The sequence below is a fragment of the Hippoglossus hippoglossus genome, chromosome 11 (assembly GCF_009819705.1).
Source record: "Hippoglossus hippoglossus isolate fHipHip1 chromosome 11, fHipHip1.pri, whole genome shotgun sequence".
Lineage (NCBI taxonomy): Eukaryota > Metazoa > Chordata > Actinopteri > Pleuronectiformes > Pleuronectidae > Hippoglossus > Hippoglossus hippoglossus.
This window is the reverse complement of record NC_047161.1, coordinates 21,786,597-21,812,515: the sequence shown is the minus strand read 5'-3', so window position 1 is coordinate 21,812,515 and position 25,919 is coordinate 21,786,597. Positions and strand designations below refer to the sequence as shown.

Genomic DNA, 25,919 nt, shown 5'->3' with positions numbered 1-25,919 from the left:
ATCAATACATGTTACTAACTTCACTTCTTCCCCGGAGTCCCTTTGCCTTATCGTCCACAGATCCTGGGCCGCGGCCACATCATGGATTATGATCTGTGGATCGCGTATCAGAGATCGTGATCGTAATGGTGGATCCTGTATCGTGTTGGCATCTGATAGTGGTGGTGGACCACGATCGAGGTGGCAGCTGATAGTAGATCCTGATGGTGGCAGTGGACAATGTCCTTTTAAAAAAAAATTTAAATATGGCCCCAATACTCCTTCATATATTACTGTTATAATTGTAACAAAAAAATAAATAAAAGGATGTATAAAATATAGAGTAACTAAACAGCCATGGAGATTCATTAACTGAAACATTTCTTTTCTCTGTTGTTTAATACTGGTACAGAACAGTGAAGAGAAATGCACTGAATGACAGCATTTAGTTGATCAGAGAAGGAGCAAGGTCAGCAGAGACATTGAGAAAGTAGCTTAAACATTACAACAGGCACACATAAATGTTGAGGAATAAAACAACATAAATGAGACAAAAAGGTAGGGGGTGGTGGGCGGACATTGCAGACTGAGAACAAAATGAGCCAAGAGATGGCATTCAGCAGTAAAAGGATGAGTCTTGGAGCAAAACCTGGCAGAATGGTAGAGCGTCAGGACTTTTATCTGGAAACACAAGAAGGAAAAGGTGACCTTGAGGATTATGTCTTAACTAATCACGACTCATAACACCTTTACATCACACCGTAACAGCACAAGGACATTTCTGATCAGCCCTTCTGCCTCAAATTCAGTGGATGTACTGATTTGGTTGAAAACTACAGAATTTTGATTTGTTTTCCTGATTGTTCTTTTCTGTACAAAGCAGATCAGATGCATGAGCCCTGTTTTACTCTAGCTTTTTAGATACAGCAGTTCAATAAAGTCCAGTCAATAAACTTTAATCGACTTTTTTTGATTGACTTGACATTGTTTACTGGAGACACTTTTCTTTCTGAGGGTGTGTACTGACACTCTGTGACATCAGTTGGTGTGTCTGTGGTCAGAGCATGGAAATAACACATCCTTTCTACAACATATAACCAGAGAGAGATCTTTAACTTTTGTGTAAGTTCATCTTCAAATGGGCATAAAATGTTGGTATTGTGATGTATGGCTCAATAGGCCTGCTACTCACTTACAAATGACATATACTTAATCACTACTTACATAGAGGTCATGTCATTGAGGGCGTGGTCCAGTTCCTCACTGATGGCTTTGTACTTTAGCTTCTGCGCATAAAGCTCATCTGTTCGTTCACACAGAGACCAAGGGAAGATGTAAAAATAATCAATTTCATCAATCCATCCATCTATACATCCAATTATCTAATGATCTATATCATCCAATCATCAGTTATATTTTTAGGGTCACAGCAGGAGCTGTAGCCAATCCCAGCTGACTTTGGGAAAGGCAGGGTACACCCTGGACAAATCACCAGTGTATCCCAGTGCTAACATATAGAGACAAAATACCATAATTCACACACACGTCTACACCTACAGACAATTTAGAGTCTCAAAATAACACTGTCCTGCATGTTTTTGGACAGTGGGAGGAAGCAGGAGAAAACCCTTGCAGTAACAGATGGAACATGTAAAGCATCATTGGATCTCTTGATATATAAATTCAAGTTATTATTTTATATTTATTCACATGCAAACTACACACAGAAAGCCTAGATTTGAACCGGAAACTTCTTGCTGTGCAGCGACAATACTAACCACTGCATCACATTATATTATTACTATAATTATAATTTTCCAGGTGAGTCAGGTGAATAAATTTACATTCACTAGCAAAAAGGAATTTTACTAAACTGCCATTGAACAGCATGTTTTTCCATTTATCAACATTACTTGTCACTTTTCTTGCACTCTCATCCAATCTACAACAAATCTAAAATTCTGATATATAGTTGTGTTGCTATAGATTATGTCAAGTACAGGTACACAACTATCCAAATCAAAGCTGTACCTTCCAGATCATCAATAGTCTTCTCCAGCTTGGCCACAGATCTCTCAGCAAACTCAGCTCGGGTCTCAGCCTGAAATAACACAGCACATGCTAATACATCATACAAACAAAATACGCAAAAGTGTGTAAATTTGGAGTGTAGGATGGATTTACATTTAGAACACATAATATAAATTGAGGGTTTACATTGTAGACTTTAAACCCATTAAGTTTGTTTTCACTATCCAATGCGCAAATAGAATTGGTTTAGGATCAGTTATTTTTAGTGTCCTCAATCACTAGACTAAATTCATTAATAAGTGTTCAAGAAATGAATCCACTGAATGATTAATTATTTGACTGCAACTCAAACAATGAGTACTCTAACTCTGAAGACAAACAGTGGATTTATTTCACACGATCCCTGACTTCTGAAACTGGACATGCTGTCAGTATGACAAACACACCAAACTCTGTTTATAATTGTTGGTATTTTTTAACTCGTTCTTTTTAAGTGGGAATTGGCACAAAACTGTGGCAGTATCTGCCTGAAGGGCCTGTTGTCTTTTATCTGCGCCCCCTTTGCATTTCTTCTCCATTTTTCCTCTAACTGGGTTTTTTTTCAGATTCATTTTTTAATGACGCGATAGTGTTTCCACTGTCTGTTATTTTTGAAGGAGTGAAAAAAAGAAACACATGTAGCGAGTTCAGGACACACACCAGGAAAACACTGTGACACTGCAGCTCACTTTGGATTGTTTTTACTGTAATCTACTCATTCTTCTTCTCTGTTTGGTATATTGGCGCGTGGCAACCAACATCAAGATGCATTACCGCCATCTACTGTCTTTTATAGTCTTCTATATAGTTGTTTGAAAACCATAAAGACTATAGAATGATATAACACAAAACAAGGACTGCATAATTTTACATCTTCTTCTCAGACCACTGTCTCTCTCATCTCCAAATGCAAAGTGAGAGAGCGAATCCTGGGCGCACGGACCTCGAGTTGGCGAGGAACAGACTTGGGAGCACTCGTCTACATGGGTTAGCCTTAAGCCAAGCGTGTAGCCTGGCTCGCTTCCCCCCGCTTCTGTTTCCTCTCCCTAAATATAGGGTTTTCCAGCCTTACTGCCGTAAATCGTTGCTCTGATTTCGGTTAATCTGACCCGACCACAGACATTAAGAATAGTTTATAGAAAAGGCAAATTTTCTCTGTGACTGTCTCATTTGCTGTTGTAGGTCATAAAGAGGCAGCAATATTAAAATAAGACCGTTTCATTACCAGTTAAAAACTCATGAAAACACGGCAAAAGTTCCAGATGGCCAATCCAGCCCTGATACCAGAGATCTCCAGCGCCTGTCACCTTTAACTATGACTAACTTAATCACATTCAAACTTTTATTATACTGGCATTAGTGGTCTAAGTCATGTGTCTCGGTATATTCCTGATCCGCCCATAACACAATCTAATAACTTGAATGAGTTACTTCATAACTTAATGGGTAAATATATCCCTGCGCATTTACTTGCAACTGAATGAACTCAAATGAACTGAGAAATAAATAGATAGTTTCAAAAGTGATTCAATAAATGTTCTTAACATTTTTTTTAATCCTCTTAAAACATGTATTAGGAGTGACACAACTCACCTCTTTCAGCTTGTCAGTCAGGATCTTGATCTCTTCCTCATATTTGTCCTCCTTTTGAGAGTACTGTGGTGAGACACAACAGTATTTACATTCAAATCTATGTCAAACCAATTCCACACTAGTCTCCATATCAATTTCTATATTAAACACACATTTACATCTCTGTAACCTGTATTCATGTCATATGATTCTGAAAAGCCCTGGATTATGATTATGAGTTTAAGGTTAGAGAGGGATCAAGGTTTCTGGTTCCAAACAGCAAATACGACATGAACTCTGGTCTGACAAATTCAGGTCAATGCACCACACACCCATTCACCACACAATGACATTGACACCTTGCTTCACAAAGCACAACTTTCTGTTGACAAATACAACACTGGCACTTGACACGAATTGTGTGCTGCATTCAATATGAACGTGATTCTTGGTCCCGTCCATATTCATCTTTTCATAAACTTGTAAGTCTTTTTTTAATTTTTTTAAAGAAATATTTTATTTGTATTTAATTTATAATATTGTAAAACAGGCACTGTGCAGATCCTTAATATATACTTTGTTGCTAGCCACAGGACATTAATCCATGTACAGTATCATTTTTTAAATTAAAACATATCTCTTAGGATTTTTTTAACCAACATAAAAATTTGGTACAAAAACACTTGATGTGACCTAACTGGCCAAGTTAGGCACATATACAACCATAGTGATTGATATTTTCTCTGGGTTACATCTAACTCCATTTAATAGTTATAACAAAATTTGATTTTGAACAAAAAAGTAAAAATAAAGTTAGTTGCACTTATATATTGCACTTACATGTAGCACTTTGTGGTTTGGCTTTTTTGAAGCTAGTGTACTAACATGATTCTTGCTGTTCTGGGTTTGTACCCTCATGGTTGAATGCACTTTTTGTAAGTCGCTTTGGATAAAAACATAAGCTAAATGAAATGTTATGTAATGTTATGTATACTAAATAACTCCAGCTAAAATTACATTCAGGTAATTCAATTCAAATTGAATACACTTATTTACTGTTTAATTTGTCCCTCACCAGTATACACAGAATAATAAAAGCATTGTGGACCATGCTGGTCTCCTTGTCCTACCTTCTCAGCCTGGGCCTCCAGAGACTTCAGGTTATTGGTGACATTCTTCAATTCCTCCTCCAGTTCAGCACATTTACTTTGTTATTTATTTATTTTATTTTGGCGGAGGGTTGGGGGGTGCATGTAGAAGAAAAAACATCTGATTAGTTTGGAAAATATTCAAAACAGCTGTGACAAGTGTATAGTTTAAGTGACCACTGTAAAAACAGATTGTGATGGAAGCAAAATTCAGGTCCTTAGTGAAAGTAAGTAAAAGTTAAAGTACATTACGTGTAAGAGTCCTGCTTTCAAAATGTTACTAAACAGAAGAATAACAGCTAAATATATACTGTACTCTACTGGATCTTTAAAACTAGATGTACTCGTTATGCAGCTTGTAGCAATGAATGATCATAATTATCAACTGAGGTGGGACACAAGTCATTGTTTGTCAAGTAACAAGTAAGGTAACATTGAAGTCCTGAGTCAAGTAATAAGTAAAGATAGAGAAGTCCCAAGTCAAGGATTACCAAGTCCATAGTCAAGTCCAAGTGCTTAACCTTTTTTTCAAGTCCTAAACAAGTGATTGTGCACTCTTCAACTAATTAATTGCTTTTGCATTCATGGCTACAGAGTAAGACACAGTGCACTGAATTAACACAAATATTGAATAACTTTTACAATGGGTATAATTTTCAAATAAACTCTAAAAATGAAACACTGATAATACTAGATATAATAATAATAGAATACTGCTTCTGAACACTACTGAATACGTACTTTGGTACTTTATCCTAACAGTCATGCTAATAAAGCAAGTTGATTTGAGTGGGTGGGTGAGTGAGGTGCGTAAGTGAAGAGTGGGTGAGTGAATGAATGACATGTGTTATGAATTCCCTGTTTATTGAAAGGCATATTATTTACAGGGAGGTTGGTAAGGGGTGGAAATGCAGAGCAAAGGAGAAGACAGCAGAAATTAGAGGAAATCCTAGTCTTTAGTTATTCCTAAATATATAGAATTGGAGAGCTGTCACATTAAACTGCCCACCATGGAGAAAAATTTGAGCAAGGATGGATATTTAACATTTTTTTAACTTACGTTATGCACAAAACATGGCCTAAAAATGTAAACATGAACAAATCACCCTCAAATGTACAATTAGACGTTCATTTTTGGATTTGGACTTCTCTCAGTCTAGAGTTCAAAGGCATTCATACACACATGCACATGCAAGCATGCACATAAACAAGCACAAGTAAAGTTTTTAGACAGTTTTTTTATTACTCATTAGGGTTGTCAAAAAAATCAATACTCACATACTAATCAATACAAATTTGAATTGGATAAGATATTAATTAGCAACAGTATGGATACCAACAGCACCGCTGCAGACATGCAGGCACACAGCCAGCAGCCATATAAAGCTAACTTAATATGGCTGCTGCTGATTGGCCTTTGAGACCAGTTTTAGTCGAAAATGAATAAGTGCCTTTGGGATATTTTGCATACGAGGCAAACGACCAGGGGAAGACTGAGGATGTTGATAAAAAAACAATGTGAGTGATGTCGACAAAGTCGAGTAGCACAACAAACTTGGTGAAGTATCATAAAGACTGATTCATTCTTTATTCAGTCATTTAGCTCATCCTGACTCTGCTTGCTCTATTCCACACTCTCTTTCTCGCACTGATACTAACCCTAACCCTACACACATACACACGCGCGTGCACACACACACACACACACACACACACACACACACACACACACACACACACACACACACACACACACAAACAGTGTCATCAGAAACATCTGTAATTAAGACTGGGTAAAAACAACATAATTTGTAAACTTAGGGCAATGTATGGAGAGCCAGAGGAGGTGGCGTGGCATGCTCGGTTTCGCTCGATTCCGTTGGCAGTGCATAGAATGGAGCAGTAAATTACTGACAGAGCTGGTAAAAATTCATTTTTACGGTCCAAACATGTGTGAAAAGACTCCAAATGAACACTGTAAGCTGACTAGTTGATTACTATAACCATTTAAACAGCATTTGTATAGAAACAATTCTGTCACCCTATCTGGGATCACTATAGCCAGTTTCCACTGTATTTTTACTTATGAAATATGTCAAGTCATGACAAGTAAATGAGGTCAAGTCCAAGTGAAGTTTCGAGTCATTGATATTAAAGTCTAAGTCTAGTTGCAAGTCATTTATTATTTGTCGAGTCATGTCTGAAGTAATCAAAATCCTGACTTGCGTCCGACTCAAGTCCAAGTTCTGTGACTCGAGTTTACACCTCTTATTATCAGTGCATTAACATCCATGTACACAGCATCTTAATGCAATGGTCTTGGTTGAGCTGTTAACTATTTTATCCACTGTTGGACAGATTCAGAATATTTTTAATAAGCTGTTCAGCAAAGTGATTAGCAACCAGTGACAAGTGGGTAACAAGTAAAATATACATGTATTGGAGCCGAAGTGTAGACTAGCATTCAATGAATGCTTAATAAAGAAATGCTTACTAAGATGATACATGCAAATAGACACAAAAAAAAATATGCCAGTGTGTTTACTAGATCTCAATTTATCCACTGCTGAAAAAATGCATACATCAAGCACTAGGAGATACATGCAGCTGGGACAGAGGCATGTACCTTCATGTGCCCACCCACAAACACTTCCAAATCACTGGATTGGTGAGCAATCTACACTGGGAAATGATACCCAGGTTGAAAATGTTACAAAATTCAAAAAATGCTAAACAAATCATTTAATGCATCTTAAATGAGATATCCCACGTGAGCAGAACATAAACATTTTCTTTTGTAAAGTGAAGACTAACAGCCTGACCTGTGACTGAGAAGCAAACAGCAACATAAATATATAAATAAAAAAGAAAATGTCTGTGTATTATTGTGACCTACTATACTCATGTTTTAAGACTTGAAGTGTCAAAAGCAGCTGTCAATAGCTATCAAGCAGCTTGATATACTCACGCCTCAGCCAGCTCTGCCCTCTCCTCTGTACGCTCCAGCTCTCCTTCTACAATCACCAGCTTACGAGCCACCTGGGCAAAGGCATGATGTATATTATTAGATTTCATACATCACATATAAAAACATCTTCACTCACTCTGGACTCCACCAAGTTATTATGTGGGCAGTTATCAATGTTACTTAACAATTATCTATGGCAATTATTTGAGGCCTGTGGAGTAGTAATACCAGTTAGGCCTATATGGCTATAATTTTGTCAATACTGCTGGGAGCACTGCAGCAGTACGTGCAGAAAAAAGCTCCTTTCTGAGACTTGGTTGTTATAGCTTCCCATTCAGCACCTTGAGACAGAATGATACTGCAGATGCCAGAGGCCAATAACTGAAGCTTACCTCCTCATACTTGCGGTCAGCCTCTTCTGCAATGTGTTTAGCCTCCTTCAGCTGGATCTCCTGGAGCTCCATCTTCTCCTCATCTTTCAAAGCCCTGTTCTCAATCACCTTCATGCCTCTACACACACAATCATGAAAAGTGTTTTAACTTTTTAAAAATTATTATATATTTTAAAAATCTCAGGAAACAGGAAAAAAGGAGAGGCAAGACATTTTCAGTCATTTTGAGCTAATTTTGTCCGTGGTTCAGTAAGAGAGCGGATCGTCCACTATCCAGAAGGTCAGCTGGCTGATCCCCCATTTCACGTGCCAAAGTGTTCTTGGACATTATACTGAACCCCAGATTGCCCCTGACCTCTGTGCCAGCAGTGTATGACTGATGTATGATAGAGATATAATGCACATAGATGCAATGTATGAATGGATGATGGATGGTAAAACTTTATATGGCTGCAACGCTGTTTTCCCCTGAGACTCCAAAAGTGTTTTGTGGACTCAAACACTTCACCTAACCCTCCGTCAGCATAGTGGTGATTAGATAATGAGTTAATTTAAATTTATATCCCTTTAAACATGCCCTGAATCACAATCTGTAAACAAATTTTCAATCAGGAGAAGTTCACCCAGATAGAAGGCGGTTGGCTCCATGGAACGATTCATATATCCTAAGCGTAACATCCGCAGCCTCAGTAGAAATCCACATTCAGGCTTGTTTTTCAGTCTTCAACTGTCCACTGCAGCCTCAGATTTCTATTTTTGGCAGTGGAACCTTTTGTGGTCTCTGGTATTGTAGACCATCCCTCAATGTTGAATGTGTTATTCATTCTGAGATTCTGTCAGTTCTAACCGTTCTGACCATTATCCTCTGACCTCTCTCATCAAGAAGGTGTTTCCTTCCACAGAACTGCTGCTCACTGGATGTTTTTTATGTTTAGTTTTAGTGTTTTGCACCATTCTGAATAAACTCAAAAAACAGTGGCACTGCTGCCACATGATTTGCTTATTAGATGATTGGAAGTGAGCAAGTGTTTCTGATCTAGTGGTCAGTGAGTATGGAAAAGATCTGGAGGGAAATTTAGCAAATTGGAGAACTAAAGTAATTTCTTTCAATCTTAAAGATGTTTCATGTGCATCTGCACAATTGGAATGTCACAACTCTGGAACTCTTAGATAAAGATTTTTTGTTTTTTGTTGGACACTTTTCTTTGTGGACATTTTGGTTGATGGACTTTTACCTGTGTCCTTTCGTTGAGGTTTGTGTTAAGCTGTTTCTCCCTGAGTTCTCAGTCTCCTGTTTTATTTTGATGTTTTTACTCCTCGTGTGTCTATAGCATTCTTAACTGTTTTAACTGCTTAACTGTGTTTCGCCTGTGTTCAATTATCCCTGCCTCCCCTGTGTATATACTGTAAGTCTCTGTGCTTCCCTTTCATCTTTCACCTGTTCATCGTCATTCCCCTACACACATCTTCGTCGTGCCTCGTGGTTCCTTTTAATCCCAGTGTTTTTCTGCTTAGCCTTTGTAAGAACCTTGCCTTTTATTAAAGAACACTTTTTGTTTTGCTACTGAACTCACTCCTGCATTTTTGAGTCCACCTGCTCTCTACACTGTGATAGAACGAACTGACCAGACATGGACTAAGCATAGCTTCGCCTTTTTTTCCAAAAGGTCTGTGAATTCGAGGCAGTGGTGGATGAATTGATTTCCTCGAACACCCAGAAGCAAGCGGTGCTCCTCAGGAGGATTTCAATCCTACATGCATGGTTCAAGAAGTTGTAGTTGACAAAGACGTTGGGTGAGCCATTTTGTACCGCACCTAGTGGTGGTCCAGAACAGACTGAACACCTTCCTCACCTGTCCAAACTCTTCTAAATCCAAGCCTCTGCAAATTAGCCTGCCATCCCAGAGTCAATTCCCTCTGTGAATTCATACCTCGGCAACTGTCTGGCCTTTGGGGGACCCCGCAGCCTCTGCCAAAGCTCGGGTGTGCATGTCAGACATCGGAGAGGGTTTTTTCCACCCAGCCTCAACCCATCTCCTCTTCGGCTGGCTAACAGGCATTTACCTCCAGTCCTGGCTGGGTCGCAGCCACCTCCAGCCCAGACACCACTCCTGTCCCGGTGTGGGGGTCCCAGCAGACGTCACTCCTGTTCCAGCGTGCGGGTTCCCAGCAGTCATAACTCCTGTTCCGGCTCCACACTCGGCAGTCCGGCCGACGCCCCTTCCAGTTCCTGCTCCACACTCGGCGGTCTGGCCAACACCCCTTCCAGTTCCTGCTCCATGCTCGGTGGTCCAGCCGACACCCCTTTCAGTTTCCCCTGTGCAGCAGTCTCCAGTCTCCCCTGTGCAGCTGCTGCCTCCTTCAGAGCCCCCTGTATCAGAACTGCAGCTGCCCTCTCCAGAGCCCTCTGTGTCAGAAAGGCAGCAGCCCCCAGTCCCCAGACTTGCTGCCGCACCACTGGCTTGTGGTTCACCTCTCAGTTTTCGCCAGAGGCTCCCTACACACCGTCCAGACAGATTCTGTCGTAGCCAGCTCCTTCTTGCTCAGCCCAACGTGAGGACCAGCCTTTATCCCTCGGGCTATCTACCCGAGCCCCCGTGCTCTGTCTCTGCCCGGCCCCCTGGTCATCCTCCCGAGCCCCCATGCTCTGTCCCTGTTCCTCATGTGTTCTATTATCCGTGCCTCCCCTCTGGATATAAGTCTCTGTGCTTCTCTTTGTCTTCGTCAGTTTGTCGTCTTTCACCTGTTCATCGTCATTCCCCTACACACATCTTCGTCGTGCCTCGTGGTTCCTTTTAATCCCAGTGTTTTTCTGCTTAGCCTTTGTAAGAACCTTGCCTTTTATTAAAGAACACTTTTTGTTTTGCTACTGAACTCACTCCTGCATTTTTGAGTCCACCTGCTCTCTACACTGTGATAGAACGAACTGACCAGACATGGACTAAGCATAGCCTCGCCTTTTTTTCCAAAAGGTCTGTGAATTCGAGGCAGTGGTGGATGAATTGATTTCCTCGAACACCCAGAAACAAGCGGTGCTCCTCAGGAGGATTTCAATCCTACATGCATGGTTCAAGAAGTTGTAGTTGACAAAGACGTTGGGTGAGCCATTTTGTACCGCACCTAGTGGTGGTCCAGAACAGACTGAACACCTTCCTCACCTGTCCAAACTCTTCTAAATCCAAGCCTCTGCAAATTAGCCTGCCATCCCAGAGTCAATTCCCTCTGTGAATTCATACCTCGGCAACTGTCTGGCCTTTGGGGGACCCCGCAGCCTCTGGCAAAGCTCGGGTGTGCATGTCAGACATCGGAGAGGGTTTTTTCCACCCAGCCTCAACCCATCTCCTCTTCGGCTGGCTAACAGGCATTTACCTCCAGTCCTGGCTGGGTCGCAGCCACCTCCAGCCCAGACACCACTCCTGTCCCTGCGTGGGGGTCGCGGCAGACGTCACTCCTGTTCCAGCGTGCGGGATCCCAGCAGTCATCACTCCTGTTCCGGCTCCACACTCGGCGGTCCGGCTGACGCCCCTTCCAGTTCCTGCTCCACACTCGGCGGTCTGGCCAACACCCCTTTCAGTTTCCCCTGTGCAGCAGTCTCCAGTCTCCCCTGTGCAGCTGCTGCCTCCTTCAGAGCCCCCTGTATCAGAACTGCAGCTGCCCTCTCCAGAGCCCTCTGTGTCAGAAAGGCAGCAGCCCCCAGTCCCCAGACCTGCTGCCGCACCACTGGCTTGTGGTTCACCTCTCAGTTTTCGCCAGAGGCTCCCTACACACCCTCCAAACAGGTTCTGTCCTTGCCAGCTCCCTCTTGCTCAGCCCCACGTGAGGACCAGCCTTTATCCCTCGGGCTATCTACCCGAGCCTGCATGCTCTGTCCCTGTTCCTCATGTGTTCTATTATCCGTTGTGCCTAGTGTTTCCTTTGATCCCAGTGTTTTTCTGTTTAGCCTTTTTGTTTGAGTCTTTTCTAGTTACCCGTGTTTTTTCAGTTTTTTGGACTTCCCAGTGTTTTTTCTGCTTAGCCTTTGTAAGAACCTTGCCTTTTATTAAAGGACACTTTTAGTTTTGATACTGAACTCGCTCCTGCATTTTTGGGCCCACCTGTTCTCTACACTGTGACAGTCTTTCAAATGTACTGAAGTAAACTAGTGCACTTTGTCAACTGTTTTGGTATCCAAAACTGGCCCACACACAAAAGCTGCCAAATAGCAAAGATTTTCTCCAAGAATAAATCTTCTGTTTCAGAGTTGGCAATCCATGAACTGAAACTAGTCTCTGTATAACAATGACAGACGGCAGCGATCCTTGAGGCAGCCAGTTGAACTGCAGTTATTGTTGTGATAATTTTTGTATTATAACTCATTCACATCCTCCACAGCCTTTACTGCTCTATTTTCTTTACTTACACCATTATACTATATGTCATTGAATACAAATTTACCTCATCAGTCACTGTGTAATAAAACCTCATTATACTCAGTTACTTTATTGTCTGCACTGGGTTCTAAAAAGTTACAGCAGAGACTGTGTGTGCTCTGCTGGAGTCTCTAAGACATTTGTGAGGGCCCTCTGTAATAGGCATCCTCAGGAGTGCTACATGCTGCAGAGGCAGTGTGTTCAGTCGATGTCCCCCAGGTGTGTACTTCACGGGGTGCCCTGTAGATGCCTCCTCAAGCGCCTCTTTGGTGCAAGCTATGTACTGCAGATGATGCGCCTCTTCTGTGTCTCCAATGCGTAAGCGTGTGCTATGTATCTACAGAGGCGGCACGGCCTTGGGACTCATCTGAGTTGTGTGCTCAACAGAGGCCCTATGCTCTTTGTGCCCCGTAATGGTCCCCCCTTTCTCAAACAAAGGTCATCCTGAGGATCTAAAAAATAAACCTACTAGACCCATCCCAGCAGTGTAACATTATACCAATTCTTTGTCTCAGCAGTATAACATTATGCTGGTATCCAAAAGAACCATTCAGATTTCAAAACCGATCAGGAGAGACTCGAATCAATAACACCTGAGAAAAAATGGATGGAGATTCCACAAGAGTCCCCCTGCATCAAAGATGATGTTTTAACTAGGACTGTCAAAATGAACTAACTAACCCTAACCCGCGGGATGATTAATTTGTACATTCTTCTGTGCATTAACGCATGCGCAGAATGACCCGCTCCATGTACCCATACCCGCCCCACTCACTCGCTCAGAGCGACACATGCAGTGAGATCAGAGCTCGTTCACGTGAAGCAGCCGGTCAGTGACTTTGTAGAAGAACAGTGATATACACAGTTTCTCTGGTCACAGCTGCTCAGTGATCAGCGCCGCTGCGTCATGATCAGAGCAGAAGCTGCAGTTGGTTTGTACCGAGCTGGAGTCTCTGTGTCCTCCTCCACTCTGCTCTCACTTGAACTAATAAACACTCATCACTAGTTATCAGGACCTGATCAGTACATGAAGTAACTTAGTGTTTGTTTGATTCGCTCCAGAGTTTTTGAGGCTGCATTTAAACATCATGAAAATGACTCGTCAACATTTTCAGCTCAGTACAACACGAGACGTGACGCTCACAGTCAGGACACGCAGACATGATCCAACACCATCGATTCATAACCGAACACATGACCGTACGTTTGTCACCTAAATCATCCCAACAGAAAATTAACTATGAATGTGAACTAGTTCATTTTCATCTGCATGAACTGAACTTGGAACTCATTCTTTTTAAGTGTGAACTGGCTCAACACTGCTTCTACAGATGGGCTCAGATTCATATTTCACATTCACATTTAATTGTGTAAAGGTTTGGTGGTTTGTTTGATTTAAAAAAGACCATCCTTTATTTGCAAAAAAAAAAGAGCAAAGGCTCAGATGCCCCAATTGTTTAGGATAAAGCTGTATATCTTTGAGTTTGATTTCATAAACATGTTCTTAATAACATCATCCTTTGTTTGCTCAGAGGCATAGCAAAGAGGTGTGGTATGTTTTAGTTTTATTTTATTTTATTTTTTTATCTTAATAACTATCATTTGGACTTGTCATCAATAAAAAAACTAATGTTAAATGTATATATCCGCCTTCTGTCACTTATTATTCCGTTCCCACAACAATATACAGAGAAAATGGGGATTTTTCGGGCATTTAGAAATGGTGATTAATCGTGATTAATCACAGCTACCCTGTGATTAGTCTGATAAAAATTTGTAATCGTTTGACAGCCCTAGTTTTAACATATTTTCTTTAGTATGTCCGAACATTATTCGGACATACATTCAATGGACTTTGGACGACTCCAGTGGCTTTTCTTTCAGTTCTTTTTATGTTTCCAGTAAACTCCGAAACAGCATAACTTTTCGAGTATTTTTCGGGAGTTCTTTATCTAGAGGGATAATGTACATTCAGAGACTGATGTGCAAGAGACATAAAGAAGTTAAGTACTCGAGCAAAAATGTCCTATATTTTGCTTGAGTTTTTAACAGGTCATGTTTGGTATGGTTACTGATTCTGACCACACCCAACCATCCAACTGCAAGGTGTGTAAAGATACTAATGTGGTTAAACACTGATCAACCATAACTTTCAGCCTGCTGCTAAGTTACCCCTAAGTTTATTATCCCAACATGGCTTTGAACTGGCCTGGAGCAAATAGGTGACTATTGTTAACAGATTAATGGAATATACATACAGTGTGATTGTTCCTTAGGGTACATTTACCTCTTGTCTTACTATGCTGATTGTGTTAAAAACTGTTAATATTTTCTATGTTACAGCCAAGAATCACCTCTCGCTCTCATCAGCAGCCTTCTCAGCCTCCTCCAGCTTCTGCAGAGCCGTTGCCAGTCTCTCCTGAGCTCGGTCCAACTCTTCCTCCACAAGTTGGATACGTCTGTTTAAGGAAGCTACTTCTGCTTCAGCCTGAACACAGATAAACATGGTGCTGACTGACTGATTAAGTAAAGTATAGGTAAAATTTCAGCTGCCCATCTGACATTGGGCAAGAGGCAGGGTACACCCTGGACAGATCAAGAGAGAGGTATAAAATCATTCATGCTTACATTCACACTTATGGTCAATTTAGATTCTCCATTTAACCCAACCCCTTTGTATATGTCTGTGGACTGTGGTAATACGCCTGGAATAAACAGACAATACTAACACAGACATAAAGACAACATACAAACTCCACACAAAAAATACAACAGCAAAACTGAGAACGTTAAAGGTCCAGTGGGTAAGATTTAGGTGAAAGGGATCTATTGACAGAAATTTTATATAAAATAATCCTAGTGATGTTTTCATGAGTGTGTTTGATCTAAATAATACAAATTGTTGTTTTATTTACCCTAGAATGAGCCCTTTTTATTGAAATACTTTATATTTACATCGGGGGGGGCATGTTTCTTGTAGTAGCCCAGACTGGACAAACTAAAAACCCTTTAGGTTTTTATGAAAACTGAAGGTTACCACAGGTTCTCTTTCATGTTTGGAAGGGGAGGATGAGGTGAGGTATATTCAGCTGCAACATGCAACTTCACCACTTTATGTCACTGAATTCTACACACTGCAACTTTAAGAAAGTGAGTCAGTGTAGCCCCACAGTAAATACAGTCAGCTGTTTGACTTGGCTGGAGCCAAAAGCAGTTAAGGTATTCAGTGCACTTATTTCTTTAAGTGTATTAGTTAAAAATATCTAGGCTATAGTAGGACAATAAATAAGATAAGCTTTTAGTAACATCCATGGTAATATCAGGGAATAAAATGAAAGGGTCACATCTACGTATGTTCCTGTAATAAAACCTGCATGCTTTACAGAGCGTTATTATTAGGGTAATCTTTTTTCATTCAAATTAGCATTCAAACAAAAACAATACTTGATCAGTAAGGATCTTTTTTATGTTAGAGTTTAGTGCCTTGTTCTCCAGCAGGGGTGATCCCAACCCCTACTGTTTGGCTTTGTTGATTTCCTGTTGTATCAAAGGTGTGATACACCTTTATTTTTTGTACATGATTTTATGAAAATCAAAAGTTCTAGTTGTGCTATCATAATTAGTTAATATGTAGGTGAGTGTTACATTTACTAGTTGTAAGCTTGTTTGCCCTGGACATGTATACACATTCTCCAGTGGCAGAACTGTGCCCTATATGCCTACTGCTGTACTTAGTACATGATGGAAGGGTGTAAATCCTAACGTAAATTTTTCAGCAATGACAGATGACCCAGAATTAACCCAGTGTTTAAGAATAAAAACGAACAAATGGGAATTATTTATTAATTTAGTCACCCTCCAAAGGGGGGGTAAGTTGACCTAGGAGGAATGGATGATACCTAAAATGGACTTGGACCATTGTTAAGCTCACAGTCAAGGTTGAATGGCAAACATCATGGCCAAAATAGGGCTCTGAATCCCCACGACAGCTGAGAGGTCCATGCAGGGCATGATGAGAATGGAATGCAATGGAGAAGTGATGAATCAGCCAGGATTGGTTTACACTGGCATTATCACAGCTTTGAACAGAGCCTCAGTTCAAGCCTCATACTGTATGCTAGTATAAGAAGGCACTGAGTCTGGGATATTTAGAGGTTTACCATGTGCTGCAGTTATAATAATTTATATTAAAATCATAGTAAGAAGAAATAAAGGTGTACAACCAACTACTGTATCCCCTCTGTCATGTGCCTTTTACAGTATATCTGGGCCTGTTGTATGCGGAGTATGCTTTATTCTCTGGAATTACTGGTCAAGAATAGACAATATGATGTCAAAGTCTCTGAATTAACCACAGTTACTGCATATTGCACTTTTAGAATTGTCACTTACGTCAGCAGCCTTCTTATCGGCAACCTCAAGCTTCTCCTGAGCATCCTTCAGGGCCTCAGAATATTTGTCAAGCTCGTCCTCCGTCCCCTTCAGCTTCTTTTGCATTTGCAGAATTTCATCTTCATGCTGATGGTGTGGAAGATCAAAAACAAAATTTGCACGGCTGCAATATGACACTGAAAATGTATTGAAAGATTTTTGAATACTTAATGCAGGGATTGTAGTGTTCTGTTATAATAATGTCAATGTATCCCAGGTAAAGACATGGTAAGAAAGTTATTAAACTCAATACCATATTCAATTAGGCAGTTTATGATTGCTGAAATTATTTATTGTTTTCATATTGACCATTAGGCACTATTCTCTAGTGACATGCTTCCAGTCACACAGACAGGGGACACAATTCACAGTCCTTGTTCTGTTTGAACAATGAATTTAGTAGCAAAATGACTGCTACTTGGAAACTGCTGCTTAGAAACTTAGAAATCCTCTATTTCTTTCCTTTCAACCCAATTGATTACTTAAGGAGGTAAATATGACCGTATGTTCAATCTTCACTCCATCAGTGCAAACTGCTTTGGTTTTCCTCTGCCTATAATAACATGCAACTTATTGTTATCTGAATGGAACACTTTCTAGAGCAAGTAAAGTGCAATAGGTATAAACTAGTGAAATAATATAAATCAAGCGTCATGACCACCGTGCAAATATTTCTAAACATTAAATAAACTCCAAGCAAAATGAATAAAATAATACCATCATTTAACTCTAAGAACACACTTTTTGAAACGTAGCTATTACACTTTTGTGTTGCGCAAAATTAAGTCAGATCTGAAAACATTTTGACTCATGCCACTGAAATCTTCAGGGGTCAACTCAGCTCCTTGTGTCTGTGATCTGACCTAGGATTTGAGTTGTGCCATGTTCAATTTGTTCTTATTCTGAATGAATCAGGTAAAGTCCTGTTGTAGCAGGAAACAGGTCTATGTGTCAATATGTCAAGTGGACCAGTGGATCCAAGTGAAGTTTCAGACCCCATAATAATGCCAAATTTAAATACATGCCGATTTTAGTGTGAACAGATCTAGCTGTAAAGCCAGCTGTAAAAGCAATTAGTACAGTAAGACCAAATATTTTGTATAAATGATTTAAAAGTGCATGAAACCACTTCCTGCCATTTTGCAACATCTAATGCTCACACAGTTAAAGCTGAACCTCGTGCATGTTTTGATTTTATATATCCAGTATAAAACAATCTATCTAAAATACAGAGGTACCAGTTGGATTCAGTCAAGATCGGTCTTAGAGACACAAACACAGACTCGGTTCAGGTCTTAGTTCTAGGCCTGTGGAAAACTATTTGTTAGAATCATCTGATTGTCATCATCCAAAGCGATAATGTAAAACAGTTTGAAGATACTTTCCAGAGATGATATAGGAACATTAATCTACCCTATATTTAGATAGTTCTCCAAATATATATCAGGTAGTCAGTTTTCTGACCACAAAATAAATTAATGCGTAAAAAAAATTTCTGACAAACTGCTCTAAATGCATCTATACAGTACAGGAGTTTAATTTGAAAATTTTAGAAAAAGCCTCACTTGAAGGCATCATTAGCATGAATGGCTAAAAAAAAAACATCACTGTCTGCAGTTTCCAAAACTCATATACAGAATTACTCCAGTTTGATAAGCTTGTTGATAAAATTTGCTCTTCTAGGTTTTTGACAGGTGATTTGCACTTGTGTTCATAACCCACCTGTTTGCTTCTCTCTTCAGCTGCTTTCTTGTCTGCCTCAGCTTGTTCAGCCTGGTCCAGTGCATTCTCTTTGTCCAGCTTTAGCATAAGCATCTTCTTTTTGATGGCCTCCATTTTGGCTGTTGTTTACTGGGGTTTCTGCAACCTCACACAATTAGAAGAGAGGGGGAGGCAAATGGGAGCAGGACAAATGGCCTTATAGCCTAGCAAACTGGTAGAGATGCCAAACTCTGTCAAAGATAGAGGGAGACCATTTATATGACAGAGGAGTGGACACTCCCACTTTGGAGCCCCTACCCCCCCCCCACAAACACACACACACACACACATTAACAAATGAACCTGCATGCTAAAAAAATTTGTTTGTGTGTTTCTATTCTTAGGGACGTTACCGCAGATCTACTGTAACAGTCTTAGCTTTTTCCTTCTGATTTTGGTTTAAAATAAATAATGACAATGTATAGGACTGATAACTTGCATTTCCCTGCATGGATCAACATAGTTTATCTTATATGAAAAAAAGGTATTTTGTCTTTTTCTTACAGATAGAAACTGCTCAAATAACAAATCATACAAAGGTTGTTGGTCACACAAGTCTAAAGTGTAATTATCAGATTTCAGTTGATGTTCTTTCTTCATGTTCCAGGAACATTTGATTCCTATAAAGATCTCACAGAAATTCACTAATCCTTGTAATCTAATATACTTGTAATATACTACAACATCTTTCTATATTTATTTATTTTATTATGAACTCATGAATAACTTATGAAGTTTGCTGCCATTCAGTGACTCATAACCATTTAAATTAAGAGTAACATACATTAAAGCATTATTGCTGTTGATCCCTGTTAATAGAGGCAAGGTTTTTCAATTACAATTTTGATCTCAGCATGTGTAATATAATGGATTCATCTATTTAATAAACAAATCTAGTCTTTCTTCTACCTGCCCCTGCCTCCTTCTGCTCATCTCCTTTTCTCTTTGTTTCCATTAACCTGTCTGCCTTGCCCGTGCTCCTCATTCCCAATGAGAGTTGCACTTCTTATTTCCAGCCCTTTGCCCAAGTTTTCATCAGATCATCGGCTGTTGTTGCCAATAATGCTCCATTGTGTTTCTTCAATTTAGACTTTTGTTGTCTGTTCCAGTTTGCCAGACTGTTTTTCAACCCTGTGCCTTTAAGCTTTGTTTTCTTCATTAAAATATCTTCATCAGTCTTTTTTTCCATGTTTGGTGGTATTTGAAGAAACTGCATGTATGTATGAGAATTGCAGTCATATTATTCATGGTCATTTGATCCAGAGTTCATAAAAAAAAAAAAAAGATTTTAAAGCTAGTTCAAAATGTTTGTCGTAGGCTGCTTATTTTATACATTTCACAGTACAAGACAATATTTTCTATAATTGACAGTAAATGAAAGTCCTCTTTACTTATTTTATTGCCTTGGAAGACAAATGGGTATGATTTAGGAAATGTGCTGGAATTCATTACTCAAACCATATTTTTTGAATAATGTAAGAAATATCTGTCATGATGCTCTTGTTCTGTTTTTCCATCGTATTTTAATAATTGATTTTCTATGAACTGTGTTGGTGATAGGGTGAGAAGTTGTCTGATAGAACAGACACAAAACAAAGTGACACTGGCAAGGAATCCATGTGCTGTAACCCTATTCCATCACCTGGCCTCCAATGCCTATAATTGGATTTCTCCTGGGGTTGGAAAGGATACAGTGCCAGCAGGGTGATGATGTCAGTTATTTCGCTCCATATGCTCCAGTTGGGTTATTAATAAACATCATTTGGCTGACATTGTCTAGAGGATTAGAGAGTGTGTCTGCAGATATGCACACAAATACACTAGCAGAATGAACACATAAAAGGGACAAAATTATTAATTTGTTATCATGTACATTACATTTTGAGAAATACTTTTCTGTTTGTAATTAAAGCAGCAATCAGATGTGAAGACTTATCAGTTCCCCCTCTGTGTGTCTGTTGGTTGGTATATTGGACGGTGACCTTTTCGACTAGAGGTTTTGAGGTTAGTCATATTGCCAAACCAGTGTGGCCTGATGGTGCACTGTATATCGTGACAGGGCCCTTGTCTCATATTAAGGAGGAAAAGTTGTGTATAATTCATTGAGTTGTTTATTGGAAAGTTGTTCATACCTTTTAAAGTTATAATGGTGTTGGTGAGGGTTGAAATTTGAGCCCCTTTTACGGGAAATAAAAAAATGACTGCTTTCATAAATCTTTCATTTTGTCCTAAAGCCGCACAATTCCCAGAGTCCTTCATTCTGCCTGCTTTGTAAACAGAGCAGCCAGATACTTTGATCGTCCGGGATGCTGTTGTTCAGCGAGGGATGATAGTCACAAAATGAGGCGTAATCCCATTCTGATCACATCCATCTTGTTTGTAAGAGACCTGGAGTTGACGAGGAGCAGACTCGGGAGCACTGGTCAGTATGGGTTAGCCTTAAGCAAAGTGAGTAGCCCTGCTTGCTCCCCCCCGTTTCTGTCCCCTTGTATTTATGTAGCACCTTTCTAGTCTTGATGACACACACACATTCATACATTGCATCTATTAACAGCACTTTTTTTCCCCTTCTAGTTCAGCATCTTGCCCAAGGACACTTCGGCATGCAGGTGGGGAAGACAGGGATTGATCTGCTGACTTTCTGGTTGGAGGACGACCACCCTACCGCTCAGCCACAGCTGCCACAAAATAATATAGAAAAAAAGCCAGTTTTCTCCCTGACTGTCTCATTTGCTGTTGTAGGTCATAAAGAGGCAGCAATATTAAAATTAGACCATTTCATAACCAGTTAAAAACTACTTGTAGGGGCTTTAACAAATCTGTGACATTTTGTCATGTCTTCTCCAACTAGAAAATGTTCAATTAAACCAAATACAAGACAAACTACGTTGTGTTTTACAATTTTTGTTTTAATGTAGTAATACAATCCACATGAATAACACACGGGTGTTCAAGTATAAGTACAGTACCTCTTTTAGGTTAGTTACTGTCACTGTCAAATACGGTATCTGCTGAATACATAATACTTTATATTGCTTCGTAGTTTCTGATTAGTATCTTGGCTATGAACATTATATGCCCTCAAACAAAACATTTGTTTGAATCCGGTTAAACCTGTTGTCAAATTTCAAGATACCACAAACAGTGCAGCCTAAAATATTTTCATATCAGAAATGTACATGAATTGTATGAGGAATCTAATGTAAGGATTACTGCTGATCTGTTTGCAGACACAGAAACATTTAAATTAATCAAACAGGTGTTCAAACCACTTTCAATCATATTTCACCTTACAATTCCACCGTAAAGCTATGTCCTGAAGATATGGTGCCTGATGCAATGGATGGATGGATGGATGGATAGTTATTGGAGAGGTCACAGGAGACAGGTTTAAAACATGCAAAACACCTATACCAAATTGACTATTGATGGAGAATCTCTTCCCCAATGAATTAAAACCCTCTAATTATTTTCCAAAGTCTGCCAATGGAACTCTTAAATCTCACAGGATTAGTTCAAGTAACGGCTGTTCAGAGCGGCAGTGACACACGTATTTTAGCTTTCCCATCTCATGCCAGCAGTTGGTAATTAAACCAGGACCCTGACTTGTTAACAATCTTTTTTTTAACAATTACATTTTCCCCACCTCAACCTGGTCCTTTACAAATCGAAACCATAGCAGTGACAGCTTAGATGGATAAAAGACCTATCAATCGTTTGTGTAACAGTAATTTCTAATGGTTTTGGAAGGCACTGATTTCTAAATTGAATTTAGGACTGCTGACAGATGCATCTGAAAACTGAAGACAATGAGAATTGACAATTTGATTGTGTTTGGAGGGCTGCTTGTCAAAGATAGAATGTTAGTCTTAAAACAATAGAACATTCCAGCTGCCTGTTGTATTCAGAAGTAATTATTAATCAATTTAGTTTTTATTCAGTCACATGTAACATAGCAAAACATTCACTGTCGTGGGCATTTTGAGCTATGAATTACATTACATTTTCCATTCTTTTCCAGGAAGCTTTCTCCTGCTGAGAGGAATTATGATGTGGGCAACAGGGAGCTGCTGGCTCTGGAGGGGTGGAGACACTGGCTGGAGGGGGCTGAGCAGCCGTTTTTGGTGTGGACCGACCACAAAAATCTGGAGTACATAAGGACTGCTAAAGGACTCAACTCTCGTCAAGCCAGGTGGGCACTTTTTTTAATCGATTTGATTTCACTCTGTCCTATCGCCCTGGCTCCAGAAACATCAAGGCTGATGCCCTGTCCCGCCAATTTGAGCGTGTAGACACCCCCGGAACCCACGCCACCATCCTGCCGTGTACGTGCGTCATTGGAGCTGTGACATGGGGGATTGCTGAAAGGGTCAGACAAGCGCTGGAGGGGGCAGAAATCCCGGCAGGCTGCCCGGAGAATCGTCTTTTTGTTCTGCCCATTCTCCGTCCGCAGGTCCTGCAGTGGGGACACTCCTCCAACTTCAGCTGTCACCCAGGGGTTGCCCGCTCCATCAGTCTCCTTCGTCAACGTTTCTGGTGGTCCACGCTGAGGGAGGATGTCCAGGAGCCCAGAATAAGACCTCTCGCAGGGGCCCTACGGTCTGCTCCACCCTTTGCCCATTCCCCGGCGACCCTGGTCGCACATCTCCATTGACTTTGTTACTGGACTGCCACCTTCAGAAGGTAACGCAGTTATACTCACCATTGTGGACAGATTTTCTAAAATGGCTCATTTTGTCCCTCTGCCAAAGAGACGGCAGAGGTTATGTTATGTTTTTCGATTACACGGACTCTCTCAGGATGTGGTGTCGGACCGGGGGCAGCCAGCCTCTCCTCCGGTTTTCACCCCCAGTCGAACGGCCAGACAGAACGCTACAACCAGGAGCTGGAGACAGGACTCCGCTGTGTGGTGTCACAAAATCCTTCGCTTTGGAGCAAAAATTTGATCTGGATTGAGTATGCTCATAATTCTCTCCCTGTCTCAGCCACAGGACTTTCTCCTTTCCAGTGTGTATATGGATATCAGCCACCCCTGTTTCCTGAGCTTGAGGAGGAGATTACGGTGCCATCTGCTCAGGCCTTGGTGTGCCGCTGCCATCTCACTTGGAGAAGAGCCCGGGCGGCTCTCCTCCGCACCTCCAGCCGATACAAGCGTGTGGCTGACAAATGTCGGTCTCAAGCTCTGCACTACAGAGTTGGCCAAAGAGTCTGGCTGTCCACCCAGGACCTTCCTCTCCACCTGGAGTCCCGCAAGTTAGCACCCAGATTTGTTGGTCCGTTCCCCATCACAAAGGTGGTAAACCCTGTGGCGGTGCAGCTCAAGCTCCCCAGGACCATGAGGGTCCATCCGACCTTCCATGTTTCCAAGGTCAAGCCCGTCAGGACGAGTCCGCTGGCTCCCTCCTCCAGACCCCCTCCACCCCCCAGGTCATTGATGGGGGGGCCAACATACTCAGTTAGGCGCCTTCTGGCGGTCCGCCGCAGGGGCCGTGGACTTCAGTACCTCGTGGACTGGGAGGGTTATGGGCCCGAGGAGAGGTCCTGGGTCCCTTCTAGGAACATTTATGGTAAAACTTTGATTAAGGATTTCCACCGGCATCACCCGGACCAACCGGGGACTTCTGGAGCCGTCCCTTGAGGGGGAGGTACTGTAAGAATCTGTTCAGTCTGTTTCTATTTGTATTCACTTCCTGTTTTATTTTGTTGTCAGGGTTCTTGTGTCTAGTGTCTAGTTTTACTTCCTGTTGGTTTCCCCACACACCTGTACCTTGTTTGTAATTAAGCTAGCCCTATTTATACCCTGTGTTTCCACTCACCCTCTGCCAGATTGCCATCGTCTCCTTCGTGTGTACATGCTCTCCAGCGTTAAGTTCCTTGTGTTTGCTTATCTGGCTTTGGACTCTGCCTGGATTACGGACTTTGGATTTTGTGCCTTTTCCCTGAATGTACTTGTTTGCTTCTCTGACTGCCTACCCGTGTATGACCCCTGGATTATTCAAGTAAAGTTTTATTTTGAACTTAATTTTTGGTCTCCGTTGTTTCCTTCTGCATCTGAGTCCCAGCTTTGTACAGAACCGTTACAGTCACCACAACTGCAGCTCATTCGGTCATTACCGGCAGTATATCCATCCTGGTCGTCCTTCCAGTCGTCGCCAGATTGTTTTCCTCACTACAGTGGTAGTCTCTAGCTCTCACCCGCTCTGTGTTGTGCATTCAGAGTATTTTCACTGAATGAAAAGAAGAATTTGTCAGTTAATGCCCCTGTAAATTTCTGTGGAAGTTCAGGTTAACAACTGTTCACAGGAATCTGCAGGCAGCACAGAAAACTGCCGGAAATTGACGTTGGATTCCAGTTTCGGGCAGTTTTACAAGCCTGAGAAGCAGCTGACCCCCCCTGCTCCTAGGTCTAGGGGAGGCTTTCACATGTAAATTACAAATGCAAATCAATATAGTTTCACTCAGTGGTGCAGAGGTTACACCTTTTTCTAAAAGGTACTAACTCCCTTTTAAGAAAATCTCTCCTATAAATACGTCAGGCAAGTATAATTATAGAATCATAAATTGTAGCTTGAATAGATTTGCCTTATATAAGTAAGTATGCTATAATGAGTGTTATCAGTGATACAATTTCCAGGCTACATCTGATGATACATTGTTACCATTGCATGTCTGTCAAGCTCATCCAAGAAAATCTGTTGGAATGGAGAGAGTGGCACCACTGTACAGTTTTCTAAGAAGTCTTTCTGCTGATACCAAAACACTGTGATTCATATAAAGAATATCTGCTGTGTCATCGCGTGACAAAATCCCAAACATTTGTCCTCCAAAATTACAGGAAAAAATTCAGCACCATATTCACATGTCCATGGCATACTAAGCTGTTGACTCCAATAATTTGGACTTCAATTGTCCTATTGTTGCTATTAAACTTTCCCAGTATTCAATTAAAAAACTCTACACTTTTATCCAAAGCGACTTACAATAAATGCATTCATCTATGAGGGTACAAAGCTAGATCAGCAAGAATCATGTAATTACATTAACTTAACACCAGAAAGAGTAAACTGGTCCTCAGTCACCTACTCATCCTATATAAATTGTTCAATGCATTTGAGTATATCACTTGGAATAATCAGCAGTAACAAACTCAAATTTGTACACGGTAATTATCAGCCATTCTAAAGCCAGT

General features: G+C 40.8%; 2 protein-coding genes and 1 long non-coding RNA gene across 3 annotated transcripts; 1 reads left to right on the top strand and 2 right to left on the bottom strand.

Annotated features, from left to right (window-relative positions):
• Positions 1–347: 347 nt before the first annotated feature.
• On the bottom strand, positions 348–18,936 carry tpm3 (tropomyosin 3). Its single transcript, XM_034601228.1, has 10 exons — positions 18,692–18,936; positions 16,931–17,056; positions 14,893–15,026; positions 8,130–8,247; positions 7,738–7,808; positions 4,752–4,827; positions 3,643–3,705; positions 2,011–2,080; positions 1,204–1,282; positions 348–660 (listed from the first exon to the last, which is right to left on the bottom strand). The coding sequence occupies exons 1-10, from the start codon at positions 18,803–18,805 to the stop codon at positions 657–659; spliced, it is 855 nt and encodes a 284-aa protein (XP_034457119.1). The 5' UTR covers positions 18,806–18,936; the 3' UTR covers positions 348–656.
• LOC117771164 lies at positions 8,305–9,411 on the bottom strand. Its single transcript, XR_004615525.1, has 2 exons — positions 8,977–9,411; positions 8,305–8,910 (listed from the first exon to the last, which is right to left on the bottom strand). It is a non-coding gene; the product is annotated as an uncharacterized LOC117771164 (long non-coding RNA).
• Positions 18,937–21,333: 2,397 nt separating the features above from the next.
• LOC117770697 lies at positions 21,334–24,536 on the top strand. Its single transcript, XM_034600349.1, has 6 exons — positions 21,334–21,374; positions 22,752–22,922; positions 22,979–23,099; positions 23,184–23,329; positions 23,530–23,639; positions 23,716–24,536. The coding sequence occupies exons 1-6, from the start codon at positions 21,334–21,336 to the stop codon at positions 24,366–24,368; spliced, it is 1,242 nt and encodes a 413-aa protein (XP_034456240.1). The 3' UTR covers positions 24,369–24,536.
• The last annotated feature ends 1,383 nt before the right edge of the window (positions 24,537–25,919 follow it).

Coding starts and splice junctions, on each gene's coding strand:
- tpm3 (XM_034601228.1), bottom strand. CDS start 18,805: ATGGAGGCCATCAAAAAGAAGATGCTTATGCTAAAGCTGGACAAAGAG. Junction 8,248..14,892: donor GCTGCTGATGAGAGCGAGAG/GTGATTCTTGGC, acceptor TTGTGTGTGTAG/AGGCATGAAGGTGATTGAGA. Junction 1,283..2,010: donor GACTATTGATGATCTGGAAG/GTACAGCTTTGA, acceptor GTGAACGAACAG/ATGAGCTTTATGCGCAGAAG.
- LOC117770697 (XM_034600349.1), top strand. CDS start 21,334: ATGCAGGTGGGGAAGACAGGGATTGATCTGCTGACTTTCTG. Junction 21,375..22,751: donor ATTGATCTGCTGACTTTCTG/GTTGGAGGACGA, acceptor ATTCTTTTCCAG/GAAGCTTTCTCCTGCTGAGA. Junction 22,923..22,978: donor CTCAACTCTCGTCAAGCCAG/GTGGGCACTTTT, acceptor CCCTGGCTCCAG/AAACATCAAGGCTGATGCCC.